The sequence below is a fragment of the Tenrec ecaudatus genome, chromosome 14 (genome assembly GCF_050624435.1).
Source record: "Tenrec ecaudatus isolate mTenEca1 chromosome 14, mTenEca1.hap1, whole genome shotgun sequence".
In the NCBI taxonomy this organism is placed as follows: domain Eukaryota; kingdom Metazoa; phylum Chordata; class Mammalia; order Afrosoricida; family Tenrecidae; genus Tenrec; species Tenrec ecaudatus.
Window position 1 is genome coordinate 48,547,516 of NC_134543.1, and position 27,559 is coordinate 48,575,074.

Sequence of the window (27,559 nt, forward strand, 5' to 3'; positions counted from 1 at the left end):
GAGGGGATCTCCATTGGCCGACACTTGGGCCTTGGGTCTCCACTCTGCACTGCCCCCTTCATTTAGTATAATATATATATACACATACATATATACATATACACATATATACACATACATACCACACTTATATCTTTTTTTTTTTTTTGCATGATGCCTTATATCTGGTCCCTTGGGCACCTCGTGATCGCACTGGCCGGTGTGCTTCTTCCATGTGGGCTTATTTGTTTCTGAGCGAGATGGCCGCTTGTTCACCTTCAAGCCTTTAAGACCCCAGACACTATCTCTTTTGATAGCCGGGCACCATCAGCTTTCTTCACCACATTTGCTTGTGCACCCATTTGTCTTCAGCGATCCTATTATGGAGGTGTGCAGTCACTGATATGATTTTTTGTTCTTTGATGCCTGGTAACTGATCCCTTTGGGACCACTCGATCACACAGGCTGGTGTGTTCTTCCATGTGGACTTTGTTGCTTCTGAGCTAGATGGCCGCTTGTTTATCTTCAAGCCTTTAAGACCCCAGTCACTATCTCTTTTGATAGCCGGGCACCATCAGCTTTCTTCACCACATTTACTTGTTCACCCACTTTGGCTCCAGCCATTGTGTCGGGAGAGTGAGCATCATAGAGTTCCAATTTAATAAAAGAAGGTATTCATGCATAGAGGGAGTGTTTGAGTAGAGGCCCAATATATTATTAAAGGCATTTGGTTAGTTCCCTAAGAGGGTCTTTGTCGACTTCTGCACCTAGAGAAAATGCTCTCAACCTTCAGTACCTGCTAAAGTAGAACTTCTTCTGTCTCTGCATCTGGCACATTCCCTGCTATAGGAGAGTTGTTAAATTTTGCCAAATTTGAAATGTCTTCGATGGTCAGGCTAAACGACCTCGACAAACTGTAGAGATATACCATGACCGCGTTCTCTCACACATCCCCGAAACTAGCATTGCTCCCCTACAATGACGAGGAAGATCATCTCTGCTCACAACAGATGATCGTCTAAGTCTCCAACTTAAAAGACCCACTGACCAAAGTACCTGAATTTATTTTGATTTTAGTTGCTTCTGCGTTAGTTCCCACTTGCAGCTGCAAGTGAACTGCAAGTCTGTCCATCTTGAGCTCTCATGCCACTCTGACGACTCTGAGGCCCTGGCTCAAGCCACGGTGTTTTCAGTGGTCTCATGTGCATGTGAAAGCCGGACGGTGACCGAGCAACAGCAAAGAAGCAGCAGTGCCTTTGAATCATGGTGTTGGGGAACAATACTGAGACCAGACCATGGACTGAACGATGAGTGAACAAGTCTGTCTCGGTACAAGCACAGCCAGACTGCTCCTTAGAAGCAGGGGGGGAGGGTGGTGGTGGAAGCTGTCTCATGCATGCTGCACATGCTATCAGGATGGACCAGTTCCTGCAGAAGGACATCATGCTTGGTCAAGTAGAGGATCAAGGAAATTTTGAGGAAGACCCTTGACAAGATGGATTGACACAGTGGCTGTAACAATGAGCACATGTCAAGCAACACTGAAGAGGATGGTGGGGGCCTGGGCATTGCTTAGTTCTGCTGTCTGTAGGGTCCATGTGAGTTAAAAACCCATTCAATAACTCCTACGAAATACAACCTTTAAGGAACCCTAATTGGGCAATGGTTAAGTGTTTTGGGGGCTGCTAACTTCAAGGTGAGAGGCTTGAACGTCCCAGGCACCCTGCAGAAGCAAACCCTTGGTGATCTGTTCTTGTGAAGACTGTGGGCCGGGTGACCCTGTGGGGACAGCTCTACTCTGTGCTGTCGGGTGGCTATGCGTCAGAATGGACTCAACAGCTTGCAAACAATTCCCTCTTCCTTTGATCAAGGTAAACCATCCATGTCAGAAATGGATCTCCGAAGTAACCAGATCATGCCTTCATAATTATAGATCTCTTCTTTTAAAAGGAAAAACTTCTATGTTCAACGCTTTGCTACAATTTGCTACTCTCTGAACAATTATGCTTATATTTGTGCTTGCCTTCGATAAGTGCTTTAGTTAACAAATGACAAATGAATGTTAGGGTTAGCAGTTTATTGAAAGCATTTTAAAATACTGAACTGAAGTAAACCTTATTATCCCCAATTTCCATTTGGGGGATACTGATACTAAGTACCCGCTCTTGTGTTATGGCCCTAATGTTCCTCATTTACTTCTCATCGGGACTTTATTACACGAGGGTGCTGTACCAGATACTTTGCTTGCCCACCCAACCTTCTTCACTAACGCAATCTCGATTTGGATCAGGCAGCTCAGGGCAGCAATGCATTCTGGTCCAATCCTTCCCCTTGCTGGTGGGAGGTTTACAAGTGGGCAAGCAATTCAGAATTGGTCAGTGGGAGTGAGTAGAGGTTTGATGGGGGCTTTGGGGTTCAATACAGTAAAGAAAGAGAGCTACGTCCCAGAAGCAGCACCTTGCTTTCCTGCCTTTGTAGGTAGTGATTTTAGGGTGTGGTGTTTGGAACTGGGCACCCACACCCATCTTGGGACAATGAGGAAAAAGACCAGAGAAATACAGAAAGACTGCTCTTGTATTAGAAATCACCAGTCTCCAACCGCCAGACAGGTTGTACTCTGGTATTCTGCTTCTTGCCTTTAAAAGCATCCTCCCTCATCCTACAACCAATTCATTTTTTAAACAAGGAAACAGGAGCTGAGAGGAGAAACCAGTACTCTCATGTCACACAAGTAGGAAGTGACAGACGAATACTTGACTTTAGATCTAATTAACTCTGAAATCCATGCTTCTCAACTACAGGGGCTCCCTTCTCAAATCATGTTTCAAACTGGATGACAATATCATTTTACAGACAGACAAACCCAGCAGACAGACGCTCCAGTGAACCAATCAATCTCTGTATATGAATATTCTCCTACATAGGCACATCGGTTATATCGTTTACGGTTTCCCCCCAAAAGTTACGCATCATTCCTGACTTTGACAAAACATATTACGTAAATAATGCACCTGGCAATTTGTTCAATTGAACTAATCAAACGATTCTCTTCCAGTGAAGACTTTGTCTTTTCCTGATGACTGTCCACAGAGGTAAAGACAGCGATCATTCCCTTTTACATCCTTACATTTTGAAGCGCATATCTGATCATTGAAGAATGCTTCTCCGCTTCCACAAATGTGTCCTAACAGCCCCTGGAATCTTCACAAGTTCTCCTCAGCCGTACATTTATCCTGGGGTCAGCACACCCTGCAAGGCCGAACCATATACAACAGCTCCGGAGCTGGGTTGTGGTTCCTAATTTCTATGCTGAGTGGAAGGCCTGCTTACCTGCGTGTGATTTCTTCGCGGACCAGGGGGCAGTGTTTGTTTGATGGCTGAGCGGAAGGAATGTAAACGAGCCATTTAAAAAGAAACTCCCAGTACAACCACGATTCCCCGGCATGCCTATGGGCTAGCTGCTGCTGTTAGTGACGGCAAGTTGGTTCTGTTCTGGCCAATGACATCCTCATGTGCTGCACATTGCCAGGCCTTTCTTCTGTGGGACCTTCGGGTGGCTTTGAACTGCCAGCCTTTAAATTAGCAGTCGAATGCAAGTCCTTTGTGCCACCTTCCCATCTACACAGGAACCAGAGACTACCAGAGCATTATGCTCATCCAGTATCAAACATTCTTACAATAGTCAGTGGAAAAAAATAAAAAACAACCCACCCAAACACATATGACTTATTAGTTACAGTACACAAAATATGATCTACTATATTCTATGTAAGTATGATTGTGAAATCTACCCATGCATGCACTGCTGAAAACAAAATCGTGTTTTTTTTCTTTTAGAGAACAGAGAACGGGTTTCAATGCCGGTGTATTCTGAACATGTGCTTCGTATACTTACTTCCTGATCGACTAGGGAAATGTCGGGCCTCAGCCCCTCACAGTAGTGCATGTAGCGGAGAGCGTTGCCTGGCAAATCCCCCCTCAGTAAGATGATGGCATCCTGGGGCATGGAGGCTAGAAGGTTCTTTGCAAATGTATCAACCACATAGTTGGTCCTTTGGTTGCAGATGCTGAAAGGAAGAGTGCAAAGGCATGAGGAGGGCAACCCTTGGCGACAGCTTCATCAGACCGGCTACCCCGTCTACACCGGCTATTCCCCAGCACCTAGACTAGCTCCTTGACGGAATGCATGTCTTGGGAAAGAGACACTGGCATCTGAGGAGAACTAAGAGTGCACTGTTGAAGACTCAGGCGACGCCTTGACTCATGGATTCATGGGTTTGTTCCACTCAAAGTACATTGCTGGGAAAAGTTGCCTTTTTCTCCTCTCTAAACATATATGCACATTCATTTGAAAAGTCAGGTATCCGGTTGCACTTGGATTTTCGAGTAATGTCACGTGATCACCCGTCTCTCAAATAGTGTGCCCACATGGGGAGCGCACCCACCCATATAATGTGCCCACGTAGATTTCCCACAGGCTCGGTGTGGCGGGCGTATAAGAATTACACACGGGGACAAGAGTTGTGTGGTGGGCAAGAAAGTACAGGATGTCTGTGGTGCCCGTGGCAGTGACATAATCTGTTGTCAAATTGAGACGTACGAGTGAAGGGATGGAGTTTAGCCTGTCAATCAGGTCGCAGCTTGATGACCTCATTTGGAGGCACTAAGCAGATAAATAACTCGCTGTAGGCAGGACACACGGTCACTCCTTGTGTGGCATGCTTGATGACAACACGTGGAGCTACACTGATTCCCTGAGGTGGAAGAGCCACATAGAGACCCCTGCCAGCGCTGAGATGCTTACATCACAGCTGGATCCAGAAGGCTTTCCACCCACTGGCCGGGGAGCATCCTGCATTCGGTGTCATTACATGTGTTGCGTGAGTCTGAGGACTTATAGATTGATGTCAGACATAAGGGCTAATACCGGTGTTTTGGACGTGACCTGGACTGGGCTGGCATGTTTCTCAATGTTCAATTGCTCTTGTCTATCAAGCTCTTTCCTATACACGAGTGTCTTTGAATTTCTTTCTCTAGTCAACCCTGACTAACGCAGTGCTGTGTTTTGGTTTTGCGAGTAAAAATATGGTCACCCAATTTATCCAAAAGGGCTTTTTGGAAATGCGAAAGGAAACCTAGCAACTTCCCACAGCAGGTCAGCATTAGCGTGACCCGCCCTCCAGAGGGCGGAAAGGGCCCTTGCAACACTCCCCTGACCGGCAGGCAGGCGGGGCGGACTCCCCAGTCCCTGGGGAAGGAGGCCCCCCGCGGAGAAGGGGGCAGGCACTGGCTGAACTGGCTGCACCTTCCAGGGCATGACTTGCTGCTGCCAGCAACAGCCGTCCAGCTCCTTTGAATAATGAAGGGGACTTTCTCCCTTTGAAGAAAAACTGGCAAGGATTCTGAGTGCTTCCCATGAAAAGAAAACAGATTATTTAACAAAGGAAAAGCATTTTTTTTTTTAAAAAGGAAACTAAAGGGCCAACCCATCTCTTTCGAGCCGTTACCAGGACCAGTCCATTCAACAGTGTCCAGACGCAGAGCCTCCGGCTGAATGCCTGGTACCCGCATGCAAACGAACACCTCCAGGAACAAATTCCTGACCGAGGCGCCCGTTAGCGCCTTCCTCAGCGGGCCCCTGCTCTGCAGTCTGATGCCTCGTGTCTCAGCCACCCCAGAAAGATGCTCTTGCCCATCCTCAGAGGCAAGTGAAAAAAACTAAACAAGTCAATCCAAACATAGCCAAAGCCCGGTCTGTGAAGCGTCAGTGGCGCTGAACTTGAAAGTGTTCTACAGACCTGAGGCCTCAGGAGACAACTGGGATTGGAAGGAAAAAAAAATTAAAGTCTGGGAAAGCCACTGTGGACACGGTGATCCCTTCTGGGCTCGCTGTGGAGCTGGGTGAGGGGTCTGCATTCCGCACCACAAGGCCTCTGGGGGGGGGGGGTGCTGGCTCTCACCTTGGGAGGATTAAGAGCTACACACCTTTAAAGTGAAGCTGGCTGTGCAGATTTCATCCCTCATAAAAACAAACCCAAAACAACCCCGTGTTGCTAACTTCAAAGGCCTCTCCTCCGCTGTAATGTTTACTCAAGATTGCAAGACAGAAACCAACTTTCAGGGCAACTCGGGCATCTTTTGTGTTAAGGTGGTGATCGTCAATGTCAAGACCATGGAAGCCAAAATTTGAAACACGTCTGTATCAATGATGCATAAAGGTTAAGGGATTTCTAGAACTTTACTTTGAAATGAAGATGCACTTCGACAGGCTAACTGGATCAGAGGTGGGTTATTAGTCAAAAGGCAAAACCACTTAAAGAATGAAGGGGATCATTTTTACAACATACGGCAAACCTCTAACATCTTTACATCCTGTCTAAGTGCACCTGACAGAGAGCCTGGCATCTCTAGGGTGCAGAGCCTGGGCAGCGCCTAAATTCTTGGGGATGGCCTGAAACTACACATCACACCTGTTGACAGCCTGATTCAGGTGTAGCAGCCTCAGAAAGTCTCAGAATCGCTGCCCTCAGACTAAGCTCTCTCACTTTGGGTCTTACAAATATCTACGGGAGCTAAAGAGGAAACAAAATCCTGGAATCTCATTGCCGCCCCTCTCTGGCTGGAGGGCTGCATTTCATAAAAATGGTCATGTGTTACCTGTAGTTAGAGTAGATTTGGTAAGTCACAAAAATCGCTGCGGAAAGCCACTCCAGGCACCGCAGTCCCATGCTGTTGTTCAGCACGCGCTGACTCTCCGACACAAGTGCGGCCAAACCAACGCCAGCCAGGACAGCGACCACGGCGTTGCTCTGCAGCCAGAATCGCTCCACCTGCAACACAGCACACGCATGGAGTGTGCACACGGCATACACCTCTAGGCCCAAGCCTGCTGTCACCCAGGGTTTGTTCACCAAGGGCTCCCCAGTCTAACGCTATGCTAACTCTTCACCTTTCCCTTTCCAAACATACCCTCCTCTCGGTTTGGCATTTAGACCCAACCCAATCATTGGGGACGCACGTATTCATTTCACCACTGCAGTCTTGTTCTTGAACTCCTGGTCTAGGTAAGGGGGGGGAGTGGGGAGGGCTTTTGCTTTACTCCTGATGTTTCCTCCTGTGTGGAGCTGTCCCGCGCGCACACACACACACACACACACACACACAGACACACACACACACAGTACATACTCGAGGATAAGCCGACCCGAACATCAGCCGAGGCACCTAATTTTACCACAAAAACTGCATTAAAAATGTGCTGAAAAACTCAGCTTATACACGAGTATACACAGTATATGCCTTTCCATTCTTTCTCCTTCTCGGAGGGCAGAGAGTGGTCTGACTGGGGGCTTTGGAGATGGGCTGGGCTTTGGCACAGGGCAGTGGGCTATTTAATGTGGCTCTTCTAAGGACCCTTCCCTGATGAGTTTGGGTAAGAGACGTGGGAAGAAGGCACTGGGAGGATCAGCTGTGAGTGGAGGTTAGTGGGTTCACTGTGCTCACTGTCTTGCTGTGTGGATGGGTCATGGTAGAAGCAGGAAGTGGGAGTTCCCTACCAGCCAGAGAGAAGAGGAGGAGAGGAGAAAATGTCTTTCTGACGCTGAGATCCCTGTGGATCGAACCTCCTTGATTCTGGAGACAGCCGTGCCACCAGAGGAGCAGCAGAACCAGAACCAGAACCCAGAGCCCGAGGCAGAGAAGTGGGCTTCCCAGCCAACAGAGCAAGGAGAGCTGTAAGCTTGGGCAGGAAGCTGGCTTGGGGAGTGGGATGCCTCTGGGCACTTAATCAGGGGAGCTGAGTTTTGCTGACCCATGGAGATGGAGCTGGAGCTGAGTGCCTTCAGGATGTAGCTTACTGCGGAGTGGCATGCTCTTTGGGTATTTATTGCCAGTCCTAAAAGACCTTTGGGCACAGCAGAGAAGAAACTGTCCTGAGTGAACAACTGTCTCCTGAGTGCTTCTCACCTAAACCGTGACCTGTTGACTTCCCCAACAGACCCCTTATCTGTGAGCATTGCCTGTGAGCTCTGTGTGGCCGACACATTGAAGTCCTGAACGACAGCACAGAGATGGAGTGCCGTGGGAGGGTTGGCAGATGTCAGAACAGGGATGAAGGATGAAGACATGTCTGACCATCAGCCTTGAGTGCCAGAGGTGGTCACATGTGGTCCCTGTATCGTCTCCACAGGTGTGCAGAGCCCCGCCTCCTCTTTCTCAGGGAGGTGAGCTGCCCACAGTAAGCTCTGGTTCACACTGTCTCCATTGGAGCAGTAGGTCAGTAGAAGCGGGAGAGAGACCCGGCCCATGCAGCACTTTCTGTGACAAGTGGGTAAGTCTGGGCTTTGATAAGAATCAGCTCCCTTGTCCAAATATAGACCCCGTTTTCTCCATTGTGAGCATCATCTGTGGTAATGGTGACTTCTCACTGTTTGTACTGCTCTGCGTTGTTTCTCAGCAGACTCGGGACTTGGGTGAAAACCCAACCCCACTGCGGCGGAGCAGAGTCTGCCGCACAGTGACCCGATTGGACAGGTAGACTGCTCCTGGAGCTGCCAGGCTGTGGGTTTTTACAGAAGCAGACTGCCGTCGCTTTCTCCCATGGAGTGGCTGGGTTTGCACCTCTGACCCTTTAGTTCGCAGCCTCATGCTTAACCCACAATGCCATCCGGTTGCCGAAGCAGGGTGTTACGAGGCCTCTGGAACACAAAATAGTCAATCCATTTCAGCTGCCACAAAAGCAACCAAATTTATAGAGTTTTATACTAATAGAAGAAGAAATACTCCAACATCAGAGACAATAGCCAGGGGAGAACAACAATGTGACTGATTTTATGTTTAGGCCTGGGGTTTATGATGTCAGAAATAAGAGAATGAGCTAGTGAAGGCCCCAGTTTAAAAAACAAGCCAACCATGTTTAATTTTCTATTAAATAAATTTCAATGACTTACTAAGGGTTCGTGAGGGAAGGTGGGTGTGGGAGGGAGGCAGGGGGAAGAAATGGGGAGCTGATATCAGAGGCTCAAGTGGGAAGAGAATGCTTTGGAAATGATGATGGCGGCATATGTGCAAATGCGCTTGACACACTGGATGAATGTATGGATTGTGATAAGAAATGTAAGAGCCCCAATAAAAGCATTTAAGAAAAAAACACACTTGACTGAAACTTTTAAAAAGTTCCAAGAGAAATTCAATAGTACCTATGTTTGGCTAACACACACACACACACACACACAGACACATACACATACACACACACACAGACACATACACACACTAACTTAAATGGATCTTTCTTAGTTTTTTTTCTCCCTTATTTTCACTACTGTGTTCACTAAATGTGGCTTCCCCTTCTTCTCCCCTCCAGGGTGCAAATTACTGGTTCAAGAGTTTTAACATTTGTGGTAATGTATATGAGACTTCATTATTCCAGAAATAATTTGGTATAAGACTCATAGAGCACCTATCTGTACATTTGTCAGAGTTTTTTGGTCAGAGGACGTATAGCACCTATCTGTACATTCGTCACAAGTTTTTTGGTCAGAGGACATATCTAAGGAAAACTTACCACACCCATGAAAAGGGGTTTCGAGATATCTAAATTTGCTCTCCACGCAAAGAACAATGAATAAATACAGCACATTCCAGTAAAAAGCCATATGAGTGATAGATTTGGTCTGTCTCTGCAAAAAAACAAACAAACACATATATATATATATGTATCAGCACCACGATCATAATAAGTGTTACATTGTGTTAAACCACAGGAAAAAGTAACTGGACCTAGACAACTGCCTACTGTTAATAAGGAACAGGGGAGCATCTCGGTTGTAGAAATAGAAGTCAGAAGGGACAAACAGACAGCAATGGACTATGTGTGATGGACAACTTGGAAGTTTGCAGCCAAGAACATCAAGTAAAATTCACTGCAGAAATACAAACTATACATAAGAAGTAAACAAACAGGCAAAACATTTTCATACATCAAAATAATGATAGCTTAAAAATGACAGACTTCACCATTGATAAGAATGTGCAGTAGAAAATATTAGTATCACTTTTGAGGAAAGTAATTTGGTGATATTTATCATGGGCCTTAAAATCATCACATTCATTGACCTCATAATTCAACATGGAGGCATGAATCTTAAAGAAGTAGCTGGGTATGTAATCCATAAAAATAGTTAGGATTATTGAACTATGGAATAATATGATATATGTATTAATTCTCAATTAATAATACATTAAGAAATATAAGGATTACTCATAACAGTGGAAAAAGTAGATGCAATTGAAATATTCATGGATAAGCAAGCATTTAAATATATTCTACTATAGTCACAGGCTGGAATATTATATAGACATTTAAATCATCTCAAATATTTATGACGATATAGGAAAGCATTCCTGCAGTGTTGAACAAAACTACAGGTGTATGTAACCACATACATTTCACATACAAATGTCAACTATTCAACAGAGTAGAAAGTAAGTAGGGGTCAACATTCTTACATGCTTAGGCTTTCTTTTCTCATAAAGAAATTGAAATAATTGTTTCTTTTCTCATGATTGGCTATTCGCAGAGTAAAGAATCAGTCAAGTTCATGACATCAAATGACTTGTTTCGCTAGTTGTAATATCAGGAGGCTCTGAAAAGTCTGTTGGAAAAAGTCCATTGTCTTTTTATCTGTGTTTGCCCACAAACGTTTTGAAGCCCCTTGTATGTGGCTCAGTTTTTCAAAATCCTTGATTTACCATTTTTAAAAAGCCTAGCAAAAAAGCAATGCATGTTTGTCTCGATAAGAGTGAGAAGGGGCACCATGAATTTGGAATATAAGCGAATCCGGGAGTGTTCCACGCTGACATACTGAACACGGAAGAGGGATGACATCACTCACTTTCTGACTGAGCACAGATTTGCCCAAACCGCAAGGGCTTGGATGTTGAACGAGAGCTCCGTCCGCATGCTTGTCACCTGAGAACTGGAGAAGACAATCTGTCTTATTGCCGGCATAAGACGAATTTGCTTAAATCCAAATAAAATATTCCTCAGGAAAATACATCTCATTATGCATTGAACAAGTTTAGGGGCTAGGGTCACATTTTAAAGGATTTTGTCTTCGTCTGACTATAAGAGGGAAAACACCATAAGAAAAAAGTCAACAATTCCGAAACGTCTCCCATCTGCCGACATTTGGCCGCCACCTGTTTAATGCAGGACAGGATCCGAATCAAACTTCTGTCTCTCTGATACCGGTTTACTTTTCAGGATGTCCCTGACTGGCTTGGGTTGAAGCTTTCTGGAATACATTTCCCCCTTCTCTTGCAGCAAGATAGGCAAGGCCATCAGTGACTTAACAAAGGCACTAGAACCAAGCTCAGTGCCACTGAGTCGATGCTGACTCATGGGGACCCTATAGCACAGGAGTTTCCAAAACCACACCTCTCCCTTGGAGCGGCTGGTGGTTTTGAACTGCTGACCTTGTAGTTGGCAGCACAATGCATAACCACTATACCATCAGGGTTCTTAGCAAAGGAAAACAAACTTAATTCAAGCAATTCACTGGAGATTCACTCATGAAGGAAAAAGAAAAAGAGGAGTGGTTTCCTTCCTTCCTTGTTTTCTCTAATATTTGGTTCAAAAATTGTCTAAACAATTTCAAAGAAATGTGTCTTCTCCTTCCAAAATTAAACAAGTCTTCCATTCACGAATCTGCATTTTCCAGGTGTTATCTGAACTCTAAGATAGAGCTCAACTCCTACGCTAGCTGGCTCCAATTTTTCCCCCTCATCTCAAGAAAGTCCTCCCAGTGGCGATTTTCCTGGAGAAAATGTGAAGCCATAATTATGGGAAACACCATTGTGCATGTTACTAAGGGGGACTCGACTACTATGAGAAGGGATCCTTGCTCATTTCAAACACTTAAAAAATTGATTCCAGCAAGAGGCTCATTTCAAACCATTCTTCAAAAGGAATGAGGTCAGGTCTCCAAATTAATTCTTAGAGACCTGTTCCTTAAGTGTGAGTGCTGGTCACTGCCTAGGGTTAGAGTCAATAATTTCCTTGCCCAGAATTGCAAGTTAGAGACATCACTGGGAAAGAATTGCATTTGCCAGACTCGAAAAGGGTAGATGATGAGGCCCCACCATTTTGAAGGATTTTCTTGCAAATTAAGTGTGTCCTTCCTTTCTCAACACTCCTGTCCACCTGAAACAATTACAGACGGGAATTCTCTCTTCCAGCGAGTGCTCGAGTGCTCGGACCATGCCTCTATTCTACGTAATTACTTGGCTCCAACAAAGAGTGTGGGTGTGAATGGTTGAGTCTTTTCGGGTCCACCACTTAGGTGTTATTATTTTAATGTGATGGAGACCTTTAATTCCCAAATAGAGCACCTTTAAGAGCCTCGAATAAGAGTTAGATTTATGGTCTAGGATTATTCCTGAATGGTCTTTGGAGTTCACGTAGGAGTTCGTTTGTTAAGGCAAACTCTTGTCAGTCAGCCTGAACGCTGAAACAGCTACCAGAAGGGCGGCAGCAGAGAGGCTCGGGGTAAATCTGAATAAAGAGAAACCTTGCAGACACTGATTCTTAACAAGTCAGGAAACTGAGGGCCTTGCTCCTTTGTCATAGCAATCGTGACGACAATAGAAAAGTCACAAAAGCCAGTGAGCCATTCAAATATCCAAAATAAAGTGCGAGAACCACAACAATGTTATCTACTAACGGATAATAAGGAAACTCAGCACATGTTACGAGCTTAGTTTTTACAGTTTTGGGTTGTTTTTTTGTGTGTGTGATGGTTTTGAAGGACAGACATTAAGAGGTTGAATAATGGTGGTTCTCTGCATTTTGGAATTACAGGCAATGTTAATGAAAAAAACCTTTGTACTTTCTTAGTTTTCTATGATCATGTATTGGGTTTGGAGCCCTGGTGGCACGGCCCAGGTTATGTGTTGGGCTACTAACCACAAGGGCAGCAGTTCGACATCACCAGCTGCTCCACTTGAGACAGAAGAGGCTTTCTATTGCCACCAAGAGTCTCAGAAGACCACAGGCAGTTCTACTGTGCCCTATGGGTCGGACTCGACGCGATGGCAGTGAGTTTTTACGCTGTAATGATCTATTTTTAATGTGGTGGGTCTAGGATGGGAAGGAAAGGAAGAAGAGAAGACGGGAAGCTGGCAGGGAGCGAGACAGAAACTGGAAGCCCATGAGCTGTCGCTAGGGGCTGGCCTCCACTCAATGGCTGGGAGTGCTTTGACTTATGAACTGCCTCTTGTATAAAACTGAGCTACTCAGACTTTCAAAACAATTGTCTTTAGTGTGCCTCAGACTCATGAATTCATAATTAGCTAGTCATTTTAATGTTACAGAAAACTATTCTTCCTCAACTTTATATTTCAAATGTTCTACAACTATGACCCAGATTGGTATGAATATTTTTTCAAGTTGTCTCAATTTGTCTGGTTTTAAAGCAAATATTCACTCATTTTTCCAGGAACACTAATAGATAATATTAATGAGAATCGTTTGCTTTAGCTAGTTCTAATAATGTTGGATGCTAAAAAGACTGAAGTAAAAAATACAGGTTACTACAAAACCAGTCTAATGAAGAAGTCTTAGGAGACTTTAAAAAGGACCAAAACAATGGCGTCCCGAGAATGAAGAGTACAGTACAAACGAAAACACCGTCATGGATCAGCCTGTGCTAACGACACTGTCATAAGCTGTTTCTAAAAGAAAGAACACGCACACACACAACAAAACACACACACACACCAACAGAAAAAGGCCCAAATGCCTCCCAAAGCAACACTAGGTTGAATAATTTGGAACCCCACTAAACGCTAGAGCCCTGGAGTGGCGAAGGCCCTGGACACTCACCGCATGTCCTCACTCACTGCTGTACTGCTGCCCACTTTATCGTATTGCAGGACATGCTGCTCTATCGGGCGGTGTGCACAAACGACTCTCAACTGTACAACTCAAACCATTTTTTTTTCAGGCAGCTTCAGAAAGAGGTAAACCTTGAAAACCCCAAAATCATGTTAAAGGAGTAGAGGATTCACTTAACATCGTTACAAAGTGTCTTACTTACAGCAGTATCGTAGACATACTGGATCCGATTTCAGATTTTGCCTAAACATGAAAGTGAAAACTGTTACTTGCACAAACATTAGAACATAACCTGGTTAGGCTACTGTATTTTGATATCTTGATTTAAAAGACACGTTTTAAATACACAACCCACCATCTCTCTTGATTCAAAGTCTTTACTTCAGGACGTTCTAAGATTTCTAAATGGGAGACAGGAGAAACTAAACATCAACCTCCATTGGGAAGAAGTTCAGAAATAATGCACTGGCCAAAGCCGGCTCATCTATTCTAGCAGGAATGACGAACACATCAAAGAATTAGCATATAGTTTTCTTTTCTGTTACAGACGCGCAGTCTTTCTGGTCAATGTGATCAGAGTTCATTATCCCTGTTAGTCTATAATTTCACAATGATGTGTGATCTATCATCTTTTCACATACTGGATGATGGCCTAAGGTATGAGTTTGATGGAGGACTCAAAGTAGCTAAGAGTATGAACATAAAGTATCAAGCTCCCTGTCAAAATAATAATCATCCTTTTATGAATCTATTCTATAAAATGCTTTCTACACATAAAAACATACATTTAAGGAATAAAAGCTAAAAAGAGTTAGAGGCCCAGATTCAATTAAGAAACAGAATTTCATACATAAGGAATCTAGCAAAGCTCTTGAAGACCCCTCCTTCCTCAACTCCCAGCAGAAACCTCCTTAAACTAAAAAAACCCCAGAAACAGTGTGGCTCATTTTGTGTATCCCTGCATTATGATGGCTTAGTTTTCTTTTACGATTTGTATCAATGGTATATACCACATGTACTCTATGGGCATGCTTTTAAAAAGAAAATGTAAAAAGCACAAACTATAAAACAAAAAGCCAATGCAACGGCCCATATCAACATTTTTTTTTCCACTTTGTTCATTCATTTCTCAGAGAACTTTTATTGTAACCACATTTAAAGTTTTCCCTTAATTTATGTCATATGGAAAACAAGGCCTTTTGGACTTTTAAAAAAGCACATTTTTCCCCATTCTGTGCAATTGTGTATTACAACTCATTCAAAAACATGTCTTCGATTTGAAAAACCAAATACAAATATGAATCCCACTCGTTAACTACATGGAAGAAAAAACCCAAACGTTTGGCCCAGGTACACCAGAAATCTCAGGTTTTGTCCCTCCATCTTTCCCACCATTTCACGTCACGGACCTAGTGTCCACGGGATAGCCAACGCTGACAAGACCACAGTGCTTCAGCCTGCAGGCAGTGAGTCCTATTCGTGGTCGTCACCCAGGACGTGCATTACACTTCCATGGAGGAGGCAGGTTTAAGGGATGACCAGCTTTTTAAAGGACATGTTCGTTACACCAATAATTCGACAAGTCTAAGGGGCACAATGGCTACCTAAGGAACGGGAATGAATGTGGGATCCATTGTCACACACCCACCCTGTCCAACAACCTTCTCGGTCAAGGTCCAAGCACAACACTGAAGTTTTGCCGCTCATTTCCTGCTTTGACTAGAAGCTTACCAGACTGAATGTGCCGTACTCTTCCCGGAGGAAGTGCGTCAGGAACCCCAGCACTGTCGTCTGGTCTCCCCAGGTCCAGCGGGCGTGGTTGAGGTAGCTGGATATGGGAAGGTAGAGGTAGGGGAGCAAGCCCACACAGAAGGACAGACCCAACTTCAGCAAAGCGCCCAGGGAGAGCTCCTGCCGGAGAACACAAGGTTGGACAACAATGATTTTAGTCCACTCATTCTGGACATTCAAGAACACATCCAGGACAACAGCAAATGTGTTTACACAGAGCAGATCGCTCCAGTTATATTACGTCGCCGTAGAAGAATTACTGGAAAATTCCATCGGCCCAAACTCCTTTGCGTGGGCAGGTGAAATAGGAATGAGACAAACAACATTCATAAAGATGTACAGGGATCGTCTCTGTGGCATAACTCGCATTTAAACCATGCTGGCAGTGCCCGCTGAGGATACATGCTGGGAAGAGCTAATGCTGCCCCGCTGATTTTGCCTGTGGCCCATATATTGTACTCAGGTCATGTTTCCCATCACCATCAGAAGACAGAGAGCACTATTAATGCCACCATGAGTAGGCATTGACAATATGATGCTTAATGCCACCATGAGTAGGCATTGACAATATGATGCTTAATGCCACCATGAGTAGGCATTGACAATATGTTGCTTTATTCAGAGGGTTTTGGTTATTTCGTGGAAATGTTGGCACAGATTAAGTTAGCTTTTATGTAACCTCTGACCTCAACTAAATGGTCTTCAGTGGGGAGTGGGGTAAGATAAGAAATGTCACTGTGTGCAATCTGGGAGATTGGAAAGATTCAAGTAGCCCTGGTGGAACAGTAGTTACACATTGAGGGCTAACCATGAAGTGGGCAGTTCAAAACCAGCAGCTGCTCCAGAGGAGAGAGAGGAGGCTTTCTACTCCTGTAAACAGTTATAGTCTCAAACCCACAGGGGCAGTTCTACCCTGTCCTATAAGGTCGCTATGAGTCAGAATCAACTGGATGGCAGTGAGTGAGTGAGTCAGAAAGGTTCAACTGTTGGTCGTTTTAGTCGTTGGGAAAGGAGTTACTACCAAGGGACATAATTCTCACTCACTGTCATCCAGTCGATTCTGACTCGTACTGAGCCCACAGAACAGAGAACTGCCCTGCGGGTTCTGAGACTATTATCTTCATGGGAGTAGAAAGCCACATCCTTCTCCCATGGAGTGACTGGTGGTTTCAAACTGCTCACCCTGCAATTAACAGTCCAATGAGGAAAGCACTAGGCCCCCAGGGCTCTGTCAAGGTCATGACTGGGACTGCCAAGTCTTGTATGTATTTATTTTTAATAAGGAAATTTATACTTGAGAACTGATACAAGAATCAAAGTCACACTCATCAAAAGTAGGAGCCCTGATTCATATTAGCATTTCAAATAAACACCCCGCATTGAAGAGTGCTGTATTAAGGCACCGAGTTCCTCTGAGATGTCTGCGGTGGCCATGAGATGCACGAGGAAGGGTGGCAGGAAACAGGGTAAGACACCGCCGAGCCGACAGCATGTCTTTGTTGTTCTTGCAAGTGGCATTGAGGGAAGTAAGCGTCTGCTTGTGGTCAGTGTAGGAACATTGTAAAGTTGATGAGAATTAAAACAAGTCAGTTGTAGCTAATGAAACTCCCAGGTTTGTGTGCAGACAAGCAGGAGGCAGCTGGGAGAGCTAGCAGAGCCCAGAAGAACAGTTAGCAGCCCTAGCTGCACATGGGAATCACCTGGAGAGGTTTTTAAATGTCCTTCAGCCTACATGGCACCTCAGAGAAATTAAAGTAGAATTATTTGGGGGGTGAGGGGGGTGGGGTGTGTGTGTGTGTGTGTGTGTGTTCTCCAAGGGCCGAGGGGCTGTAGTGATTCCACGCCTGCTAACTACAAGGTCAGACATTCAAAATTAGCCTTCAATCCCATCAAGAGTTACAGTCTCAGAAACCCCCAGGGGCAGTTCTACCCTGTCACTATGAGTCGTAATTGACTTGATGGCAGTGAGTTTATATACGTGCCCAATCCAACGTTTCCTGCCTCTACAGCTGCGGGTCATTTCCATGACTGAACCCTCTCTGCATATACTCTTAGGAGCCCTGGGGGCAGTCACTGGAGTGCACAGCTGTGAACGTGAGCAGCTTCAACCCCAGTTCAGCACCCTCTGCAGGAGAACAAAGAGGCTGTCTGCCCGCATACAGAGTCCCAGCCGTGGCAACCGCGGCGAGCGTCCCTCTGCGTGGGAATTGACTGGGTGGCCAGAGTGAATGGCTATTTGTAAGCTTCACTGGTTTTGCTTCCCGAGAAAATCCTAAAGTCTAAGACACTTTAATTCAACACAACTATAAAACTGTAAAGCTATTGCTTGACATTTTCTCTATCTCGGTCTATAGACTCTTGAAAGCAGTATTTCCATCTCTCTAACCCTGCCCCGAAGGAGTCTGCCCTCTTCCATGTACGCCAGGCCCAAAGAGCAGTTTTGGCATCCTGTAGGGACTCAAGTCATGTTCCTTTTCCATGTCTTTTGAGTTTGGGGAACAAAACGTCAGACGGGACGAGATCAGGACTAGAGGGTGGATGGAACACAGTTTCCCAGTGGACTTCTTGCAGGACACCCCTTGTCACCCTCGAAGAATGAGCAGGTGCATGGCGGTAATGGGAAAACAAGCCCCAGTGCTCCTCTCTGGCTCTTCTCTCCTCAGTGCAGCCTTCCACGTTCTTGATAGTTCCTCATAATCTGTCAATAACCCTTTGGGACCCCCCCAAACTGTTTCCATGCCTTCTGAGCTGACCTCTCTTCCTGGAACTTAACCAGACTAGCAGATCGCCTCGGAAGCCAGCTTTGACTGGACCTGTCCTCTGGTATTGCAGGGAAAAGTCTTCGCTGAGTTCTATCTTTATATCTTCATTTTAAAATCAAGACCATAGAAAGACCTTTCTGTAGATTTACCAAACCTCCACTGCAGGCACTACCTGCTATGCTTTCCAATATCCCTTACATAAAGACTCGCATGGTGGACTTGGTAGAATTCAGTTCCAGAAAAAGAATGTTTATCTTTACTGTCAACTGTTATGTTTCCATGTTTCATTTATTACATAAGAATTTTGCAACCTCCACAAGAAGCCAAGAAACAAAATGTATTAAATTACAGTAAATGCCATTATCTACAGCTATGGTATAATCATTTCCCTATTCCTACATAATAATTTTATTGTATGTGTTTTCTGCTATGCTTCTGATTATAGCTGGGTATATAATTGACAAATTAAAAAAATGATAAACAAATGTAGCCGAGGTGTAATTCCTAAATGTACAAACCATGAATAAAGTAGTAGATACCATGGCCTAACAGTGGCTTCGTATGAGTTTGCTGATATGTGAACCTCTGGGAGGGAAGGCTGGCAGAAGAGGAGCCATCTCTCCTTCTAAGGGCTCTTCTCTAACTCCCTGCCTTCTCCTTACCTGTGAACCTTTTGAACTTGACCTGATCCCATGGCGGGAACAACTTTTATTACCTTGTTTGACACTGCCATTTTAGTTTATCATTACTTTTCTTGCAGAGAGAAGAAAGGAAGATACATATTTTTAATTCTAGTTCGGAGAAAACAGGCCTGTTCTTAGCCAGACTTCATTCTTCAGCTCGCAGTGGCCGGGATGAGGTCTGCTGGGTGGAGAGCCGCGTCTCCAGCAATGGGGCCAGCATGTGGCCTGGAACGGACGGTCGGCACTCGGCTGGTGCCTGAAGGAGGTATTCCCACCACACCAGCCTTTGCCTTAGTGTGTCAAATCTGATAGTGGGCTTCTAAGTCTTTCTAGTCCGTTTGCTTTCAGACACTATTCAGAATCAGTGTGAGGGAATCATGAAGCACGCCAGGTGCCACTGAAATCAATACAGCATGCCATGTCTGGGGCTTCCATTTACAGGTCAGTGTTGTTAGGACCTATGGCTACTTACGCTCTACAGAAAAACACCCCCAAAATGAAAGCCCTGGGTTTTCCAGGATGCTGAGAGTGATGTTTTGGACACAAGTGAAATATTAGGAATATTCATTTTGGCAAAGTTGAAAAACCTACCTTCTCTCTTAAAAGTCGCAAGAGAATCCATGGAATTATGCATAGAACATAGAGCACAATTGTGTGCTGGTTACATAAGCTAAGGCCACAGCAAAAGGCACCAATTTTAGCTATCTGAAAATAAATACAAGGAAAAAAACCAAAATATCCAAGTTAAAAATTCACACAAAATACTAAGAAAGCACAATAGTAAAAAGCGATTCTTTCTAATAAAACCAAGCATTTGTACCATGGGAATGGTGGGAACCAATCTCTTTGATGCACACCTCACCACCTCCTACCTGTGGGTCAATTCTGACTTACAGAGACCTTATTGGACAGAGCAGAACTGCTCCAGGGGGTTTCTGAAGCTATAAAGCTTTACAGAGGCAGACAGCCTCATCTTTACCTCAGCAAACGGCTGGTGGGTTTAAACCACTGACCTTTTGGTCAGCAGCCCAATGAATGATTACTGCTCTCTATCACCCCGGCGTTTTACTGATCCTCTTTGCTATTGTGTTAAGTCACTGTTGTTTGTCCTTCCACGTGTGTCCTTACTTATAGAAACTTCTTGTGGGGACTAGGCCCATCGTAACTGACCATCCTATCCCAATGCATCCATCCTAATGACACGCAGCTTTCTTCACCGCCGCTCAACTGTGCGTGAAGTGCAGCCATTCTGCTTTATCTGTTCTCCATCAAAGACATGCTGGCAAGCACTCTGACGTAGGAATCTGGTTGTCTGTAGGTGGTGGTTTTGTTTTTCTGGACTATGTATTATTTTCTAATTTGAACCAAAAAACCCACGTAATTTTAAACAAACAAACAAAACGGTTACCACAACACAGATTGCTTATGGGAACTGTGAATAACCCACTCTGATGCTCTTTGGTTTTCCTGCACTTTAAGGAAGCCAGGCTGCCTCGAGGAAGGCTATTTGGGCCTTTCTAGTGCATGAGTCATAAGCTCTTGGGTTCTTGCACATGTCACATGCTCTGGGGGCTTCAGCATGCACTCTCATCTCTCCTCAAGGACCTTGTCTCTGCATTTGTTCTCTTTTAGTTCAGAACAAAATAGCCATTTGACTGTTTATCCCCGCAAGGGATTAAATGTATGTACCATCATGGCACATGCGTTAAGGTGTCAGTTTAGAGCTTGGTATCTTATCATCTCTCTCTCTCTCTCTCTCTCTCTCTCACACACACACACACACACACACACACACACGCACACACACACATGGTGGTGGGATAAATCTATCTCCTTAACAGAACAAGACTATCTTCTCCACAAGACTAACAAGGAGCTTGATAATTCCCTCATCATCCGGAGCGCTCTGGGGGCTGGGGAAGGGGGCCAAGCCCCACGTTCCACAAAGGCTATAGTGGTTCCATTCACAATCGGGCACTCAGACCGTGGCAGCCTGCCTTCCTTACTGTGACAGTAATCAGTAAGCAATCAGTAGCTAAACTTTAAGAGATACAGCATCTGTGTGAAAACGAAAACGAAATTCCGCTTTGATGCACATAGGTTACCTTTGATCTCTCTTGTGCAGTCGCTGCCTGCTCAAAATGCACCGTCAGCGCCAGAAGCAGCCCCACAAACAGGTTGTTTAAGCTGAACACTTCTGCTGTGACGGACCACTGCCATGCTAGCCGGGAGAATGCAAACACCCCCGCGGCGAGGGCTCCTCCAGCACACGAGCCAGAAAGCCTGCAGAGACAGACAACAGGACAGCTCCTTTCCCAGCAGAAAGGACCGACTTGATTGCCTTTCTCTAAACAGCAGCAGAAATGAGGACCGCCGCCCAGCACTAGCCCAACGTGGTCTATGGTGGGGACATGACTTCACGCAAGAAGCCGACCTAGTCACAACAGGTCCTTTGGATAGTGGCTCCGTCTTCACATGGACCGCCAGCACGCAGACGTTTTCTTTGTTATAGCCACCAAGAAGAAGGGTGGCCTCCCTTTAGACTAAGAAGGAAGAATGTGTCGAGGTAACAATGGTACAATAGCGACTTAGGGAACACTGGTTCTCACTCCTGGGGGACTGTTCGGACCTATGGACTTGCTATCTCTACTTCCCACCGCATGACAGGCTGTACTGGTCACAATAGTCAACAAATTAAAGATCTTATGAGCTATGTTTCTGATGGTGCCTTCTTTAGATAAACTTGACGTTAACAACAACGTTTCTACAGGGAGAGAGAAAATTGAATTTCAACAGCACCCAACGAATCAAGGATTGCTCCCTTGTGAGGCCAATACCCCCTCCCCCCCCCATGCCAACAAGGGTCACACATTTCAGAGCAAGCGAGACTCGAGATCTCAGTTCAGAGAGTGGGGTGAGACGGGAATATGGCTGAGATGCTGGGGCATATCAGACCCAAACGAGGTGCTGTCGTCGCTCGAATCGGAATCTATGAAAACTGAAAATACTAAACCAAATATCTATTTCCAACAGCGTCATGACATCCAGTAAACAGTATCTTGTCTAGTAATTACACCATTGTATGCCCCTAAGTTAGTATTCTTTAAACATATTGTTTTATCAAACATTGTAGCAAAAAGTTAAATAAAAACCGCTAAATCTGTTTTTCTTTGAGGTGATTTGTTTCTCTTTCTTCATTATTCCTTGATTTCTTGGAGTTCTCCATTCTCCAAGTGATCCTGATTTAATACATTAAAGTCATTTCTTTCTTCTGAATTATTTTCCTATTATTTAAAATAATTATTTTAGGGGTTTCCTAATTTATCTTCTGTTTTCCAATTGATTCTGTGATAGAACATCCAGATTAAACATCCCAGAGCATAGTTGTTATGAATACACTTTAAAGGACTCTTCATTGCCTGCAGAATAGATTCTAAATGGGTCAGCCTAGATCCAGGGTTCCCAATAACCTATCTCTACCTATCCATTGATTATCAATCTTCCTATTCCACCAATTAGTGAGGCCCCTCAAGATTCCTTAACAGACCATGGTTGTTGTTGATTCCCTATCTTTGCTCAGGCTGTGTGCCCTTGAATCATGTTTCTCCCCTACTCCTTTCTATTAAAATCATATTTATCTATCTATCCAAATATATATACACAATTTATCTCGAATTCCAAATTTTCTAGCCTATCTCTTGATAACTATAGCCTTTTATTGTCTGCACCATTATTTTGCATTGTTTTTGGAATGTCCACTGCAGTTAAAATGTGTTTATGTTTGAAGCACTTGACCTAAGCAAAGGAATTTTAATGAATGGGAGAATGACTGCACCTGAAAGTGTTATATGTACAAACTCACTGCCATTGGGCTGACTCTGACTCCTACAGACCCTATAGGACGGGGTGGAACTGGCCCTATGGGCTCCTGGACTGTAGCTCTTTATGGGAGTTGAAAGTCTCATCTTTCTCCAAGGAGCAGCAGGTGGTTCCAAACTGCTGACCTTGCAATTAGCAATCCAAAGCATAACTACTACTCCACCAGAGCCTATATGTATATACGTACATGCATAACCCAATGCATAACCACTACTCCACCAGGGCCTATATATATACATATATACACACACACATATAAGTGATATATATATATATATATATCCCAGGAAAGTAAGCATATGATGTAAGATTTCTTCCTCCACTTAGAACATAACCGAGTGTCTTTGAAGAACTGGGTCTGAGGAAAATGAGTCTGAAACATTTTGGAGCAGAAAGTGGTCAGGATGCACTCAGAGACTGGAGTGAAGCCAGCTAGAGGGAGCTCCTATGTCCAAATGGGAAATAATTTGAGCATGGAAATAACTGTGGTAATAGACTGTAACCTGTTTGTGTAGTATAAACCAGAACCCATGAATCTACGGTGATGCATAAAAATGGTACCTTTAGAGTTGGAAAATCTGACAGACAGCATCTTCACGAAGGGCTCCAAGGGAACAGCCCTAGGAAGGAGACAAACAGCAGGGCGCAGGGCGGGCGTCTGGCCCAAGTGCACGCAGAGGAAGACAGCATTGTTTCTACGGTATGCCTGGCAGATACTGGATGCAGGCAAACCCAAAGTGAGGGACATTCTAATAAAATAATTAGTTAGTACTTATCAAAAAATCAAACTCCTTAAGGACCCAAAGGAACAAACACCCGCAGAACTGTTCCCAACTAAGAGGCTCAAGGAAGATAGGAGGCCTGGTGGTGTAGTGGTCATGCGTTGGGCTGCGATCTGCAAGGTTAGCAGTGCCGACCCCCAGCCTGCTCTGTAGGAGAACGATGGGGCTTTCCATTACCGTGAAGAGCTACAGTATTGGAAACACGCGAGGGTAGTTCTACCCTGTCCTAAGGGGCCGCTAGGAGGCAGCACCCACTTGATGGCCATGAATGACGGAAAGGGACAGGACAGTGGAGTACAATGAATGATCTGGGGTTTACTTCTGCCATAAATAGTGTTATTTGTACAACTGACAAAATCTGCATCGGGTCTGCAGCAGAGATAATAATACGATACTAGTGGTAATTTCCTGCTTCTGATCACTGTACTGTAGATATGTAAAACTGGGCTCTGACTTTTAGGAAGCATTTCAAGGCAAAAGGGCATCACGTGTGGAATTTATTCTGAAACTGCTTAAAAGGAAACAAAACTATACCTCCACAGAGTCAGGGTGAAGAAACGTGACGCTATATTGACCTTTGGGAATCTGGATGAGGGGATGAAAAGGAGGCAGTTCTTAGAACTCTTCTTGAAGTCTGAAATTACGCCAAAGTGACAAGCTACACGATCCATCGGATGATAAACTGACTGCATTTATTTTTGTTTTGCTTTGTGGCCATGTGCCAGGAGTGGCTCTAAGTGCGTTCTTCCTATGAACTCATTTGACGTTCATGGGAATTCTAAGAGTGGGACTGTGTACTTGCTTTCTGCCGATGAAAAACCTAGGACTCAGAGAGGTCAAGTAATTTTCCAAGGCTCTATGGCAATTAGGTAGCAGGCCCGGGACCCAAACTGTTGGCATAGCTGTTTAGTGCCACCCCATTCTGGGGTCTGGCCAGTTACTTCAGGTTGAATGTAAGACATTTTGTGCCAGATTAGGGAGAGTAAATAAGACTTTTGCTTGGTTGAAGCTGTTGCTCCTGGATCGTATATCATCGGTGTGATGAGAATGGTGCTCAGTGACACATTTGATTGAGACGACACACTACCAGACTTGCATTCAAAACCGCTGAGTCTGGTTGGAACCACTTTTGTTTTGTTTTTTCTTTTTAGGGGTAATTAGTCAAAGTTGAAAACCACTGAAGAATTAAATAGCACTGAAAAAAAGTCCTGCTATCTACGAATCCTCCGGAAGAGAACTCAGGATTGGCTCGTCTACAATGACTTTGAAGTCACCTTGTGAAGCTGAGGAAGGCATGCCAAGGTGTTGGGAGTGCCGCAGGGGGTTACTGGGACATGAACCACGTTCGCAGCCCTTTCAAGGAGTGCACGGTACAGTCTGAAGAAGGGAAGAGCAGGGTAAAATGATGGGGTCTGGGGTTAACATCGACCCCGTCGCCACCCAGATAGTTAAAGCACAGCAGCATTTTCTTGAACACTAACCCCACATCAGTCGAGTCTAGAGCCGGACATTTTTTTCTGAGGTCAGGGTGGTTTTTGCTATTCCTTCCACCCCTTTTCTTGGTATCAGAGAAATGACCTGTGGAACTGCTGACGAAGGAAAGGGGAGAGAAGGTTTATAAATCAGTCATGGGAATCAAACGTATAATCTTGACTTTTTGAGCACCAATGGTTTGCAGGCATGGGCATGTAAACTGAAGCAGAGGGCCTTTTATGGATACATTTTTGGCTACTCATTTAACATCTGAAGTGTCCACCTTCTCTGTTTGAGGGATACCCAGTTTAAGGCACAGTCCCCAGGCTGGAAATACAAGATATTCATTCTCCCAGGCTCCCCTGCAGCTACAGCACAGGCGCAGGACCAAGGTCAAGCTCTGCTTGTCAGAGGCCCTGCCCGGTCCTTGCTTTGAATCCGAAACTACTCAGACAGAGCAGCAGGGGCAGGGCCGTCTCCCATCAGACAAGGGTGATGGCATCTAAGCCTCACTTCCATAGACAGCAACGGCAGCATTTCAGGGACCGTGTCCAGAGCTCAGATCCTGCTGGTGGTAGCCTCACGTGAACTTACCTGCTAAGACTAAATGATATTTCAGGCTCGGAGCCTGGGAATGCTGCCTTTCTAGAGCGTCTGTGAGCTCCCCTAGCCTTGTGATGTTTCTTTTCTACTCAACACCCAAACCCTCTGCCTACAAGGAGATTCCAAGTCATAAGGACCTAACATAGGGTTTCTAACACCGGACATCTTTATGGGAGCAGAAAGCCTCGTCTTTCTCCCACAGAGCAGCTGGTGGTTTTGAACTGTTGATCTTGTGGTCAGTAGTCCAATGTGTAACTCACGATGCCACCAGAGCTCTTTCTACCGAATATAGCCAACGTTAACTTCTTGCAACCAAGAATCTTGATGGAAACCTACTGCCTTATCATTTTATTATTCCTATTAGGTTTTCAAAGGAAACTTTTTGAAGACATCAGGAAAATAAACGCTGAGGCTCCCCTACTGTGTCCCTAACCTGCTATCGCCTGGGCCTGGGCCTGGGCCTGGGCCATCCCCAGGAGCTCTCAGAGTGGGCTCTTGTGATCCACGGGGTTTTCCCTAGCTGAGAGCTCATGTCAATTTCCTTCCTTCCGAGTCCATTTTGGGCTGAAAGCTCTGCTGAAACCAGTTGTGCATCCCAGCAACAGGCAGGCCTCCAGTTACACACAGCCGGTGGCTGTGCAGACGGTCTGGGGAGCCTTGGAGAATGGGGGAGAGGGCAGTGTGCCTAAGAGCTGTACTTTATGAATACACTCCCACAGAATAGGAGATATTTTGGAAACGCCTTCGTTTCACTATTGATGTTTTTTATAAATTCATCTATATAGGCTAGACCCATATAGATTCCTTTGATTCAACAGTCTTTTGAAAGTCAAATAAGAAGCTGGAGTAACCGAAATGCCCACTAGAAGCAGCATGGGTAAAGAAACGTTCGTACCTACACACAGGACCTATTATGCATTGGCAAACACAAAACCAAACCAAAACAACCATGATGAAACCATGACGCGCTTCCTGACATGGATTGCCCTGGAGAACATGATGCATCATGAAACGAGTCCATCAAAAATAGACAAACACTGCCTGAGCCCATAAAGGAGAAGAAACCCCAAAGACTTTCATATCTAAGGTAACAGATTTTGGAGGTTACCAAGGGGGTGGGGTGGGGTCAGGAGCAGGGAGAAGAGATGAAGCAGTAGGCTAGAGGTCAAGCTATATGAAGTTGGATGAAAGAGAAAATAGCCATTCACAAGAGAGAAAAGAGAAATCAAGGGGGGGGTTGGTAGAGAAACTATTGGGGGGTCTCGTAAGGAGTTTAAACTGTTGAATACAAGATTGATCTGAAATATAAGATCCTTACCTAATTCATAATGAAAAAAATGTTAAAGAAAAAAAAAGCCAAATTGTAAGTGCTCCTTAAATGCCCATGTTTTAACACATTACCTTAAAAAGTCTACCTTATGCGAACATTCTGGAAGAAACCACATGTAATGACACACACATGTATGGGGGACATCAAGAAAGCTCATGGAAAAATGAAATTAAGAGAGAACGGACTATTTGCACTGACTTTGTGACGCCTCCCTGTATAAACTAGCGGGTTAAGAAAAGTAGATTTGAAACATCTGTCGTGGGAGAGTTCAGCGGCCGAGGAGGGACAAAGGCAGCCTGTGAGGGTAGCAGTGAGCGCCCCCCTGGGGTGCGACACCCTGGAGAAGCATCACCATTCTGCAGGGCTGCATTCAGGTCTGC

General features: G+C 44.9%; 1 protein-coding gene across 3 annotated transcripts in view; it reads right to left on the bottom strand.

Annotated features, from left to right (window-relative positions):
- Positions 1-27,559, bottom strand: part of TMEM260 (transmembrane protein 260) — a 69,333-nt gene that overhangs the window by 18,872 nt on the left and 22,902 nt on the right. For all 3 annotated transcript variants that reach the window (XM_075532386.1, XM_075532385.1, XM_075532384.1), the window contains exons 4-11: positions 21,218-21,395; positions 19,704-19,817; positions 15,608-15,787; positions 14,079-14,119; positions 10,875-10,958; positions 9,545-9,659; positions 6,637-6,809; positions 3,875-4,046 (exon numbers count right to left, since the gene is read on the bottom strand). In XM_075532386.1, the coding sequence (XP_075388501.1) occupies positions 3,875-4,046; positions 6,637-6,809; positions 9,545-9,659; positions 10,875-10,958; positions 14,079-14,119; positions 15,608-15,787; positions 19,704-19,817; positions 21,218-21,395 (1,057 nt within the window). The remainder of the gene's footprint in view (positions 1-3,874; positions 4,047-6,636; positions 6,810-9,544; positions 9,660-10,874; positions 10,959-14,078; positions 14,120-15,607; positions 15,788-19,703; positions 19,818-21,217; positions 21,396-27,559) is intronic.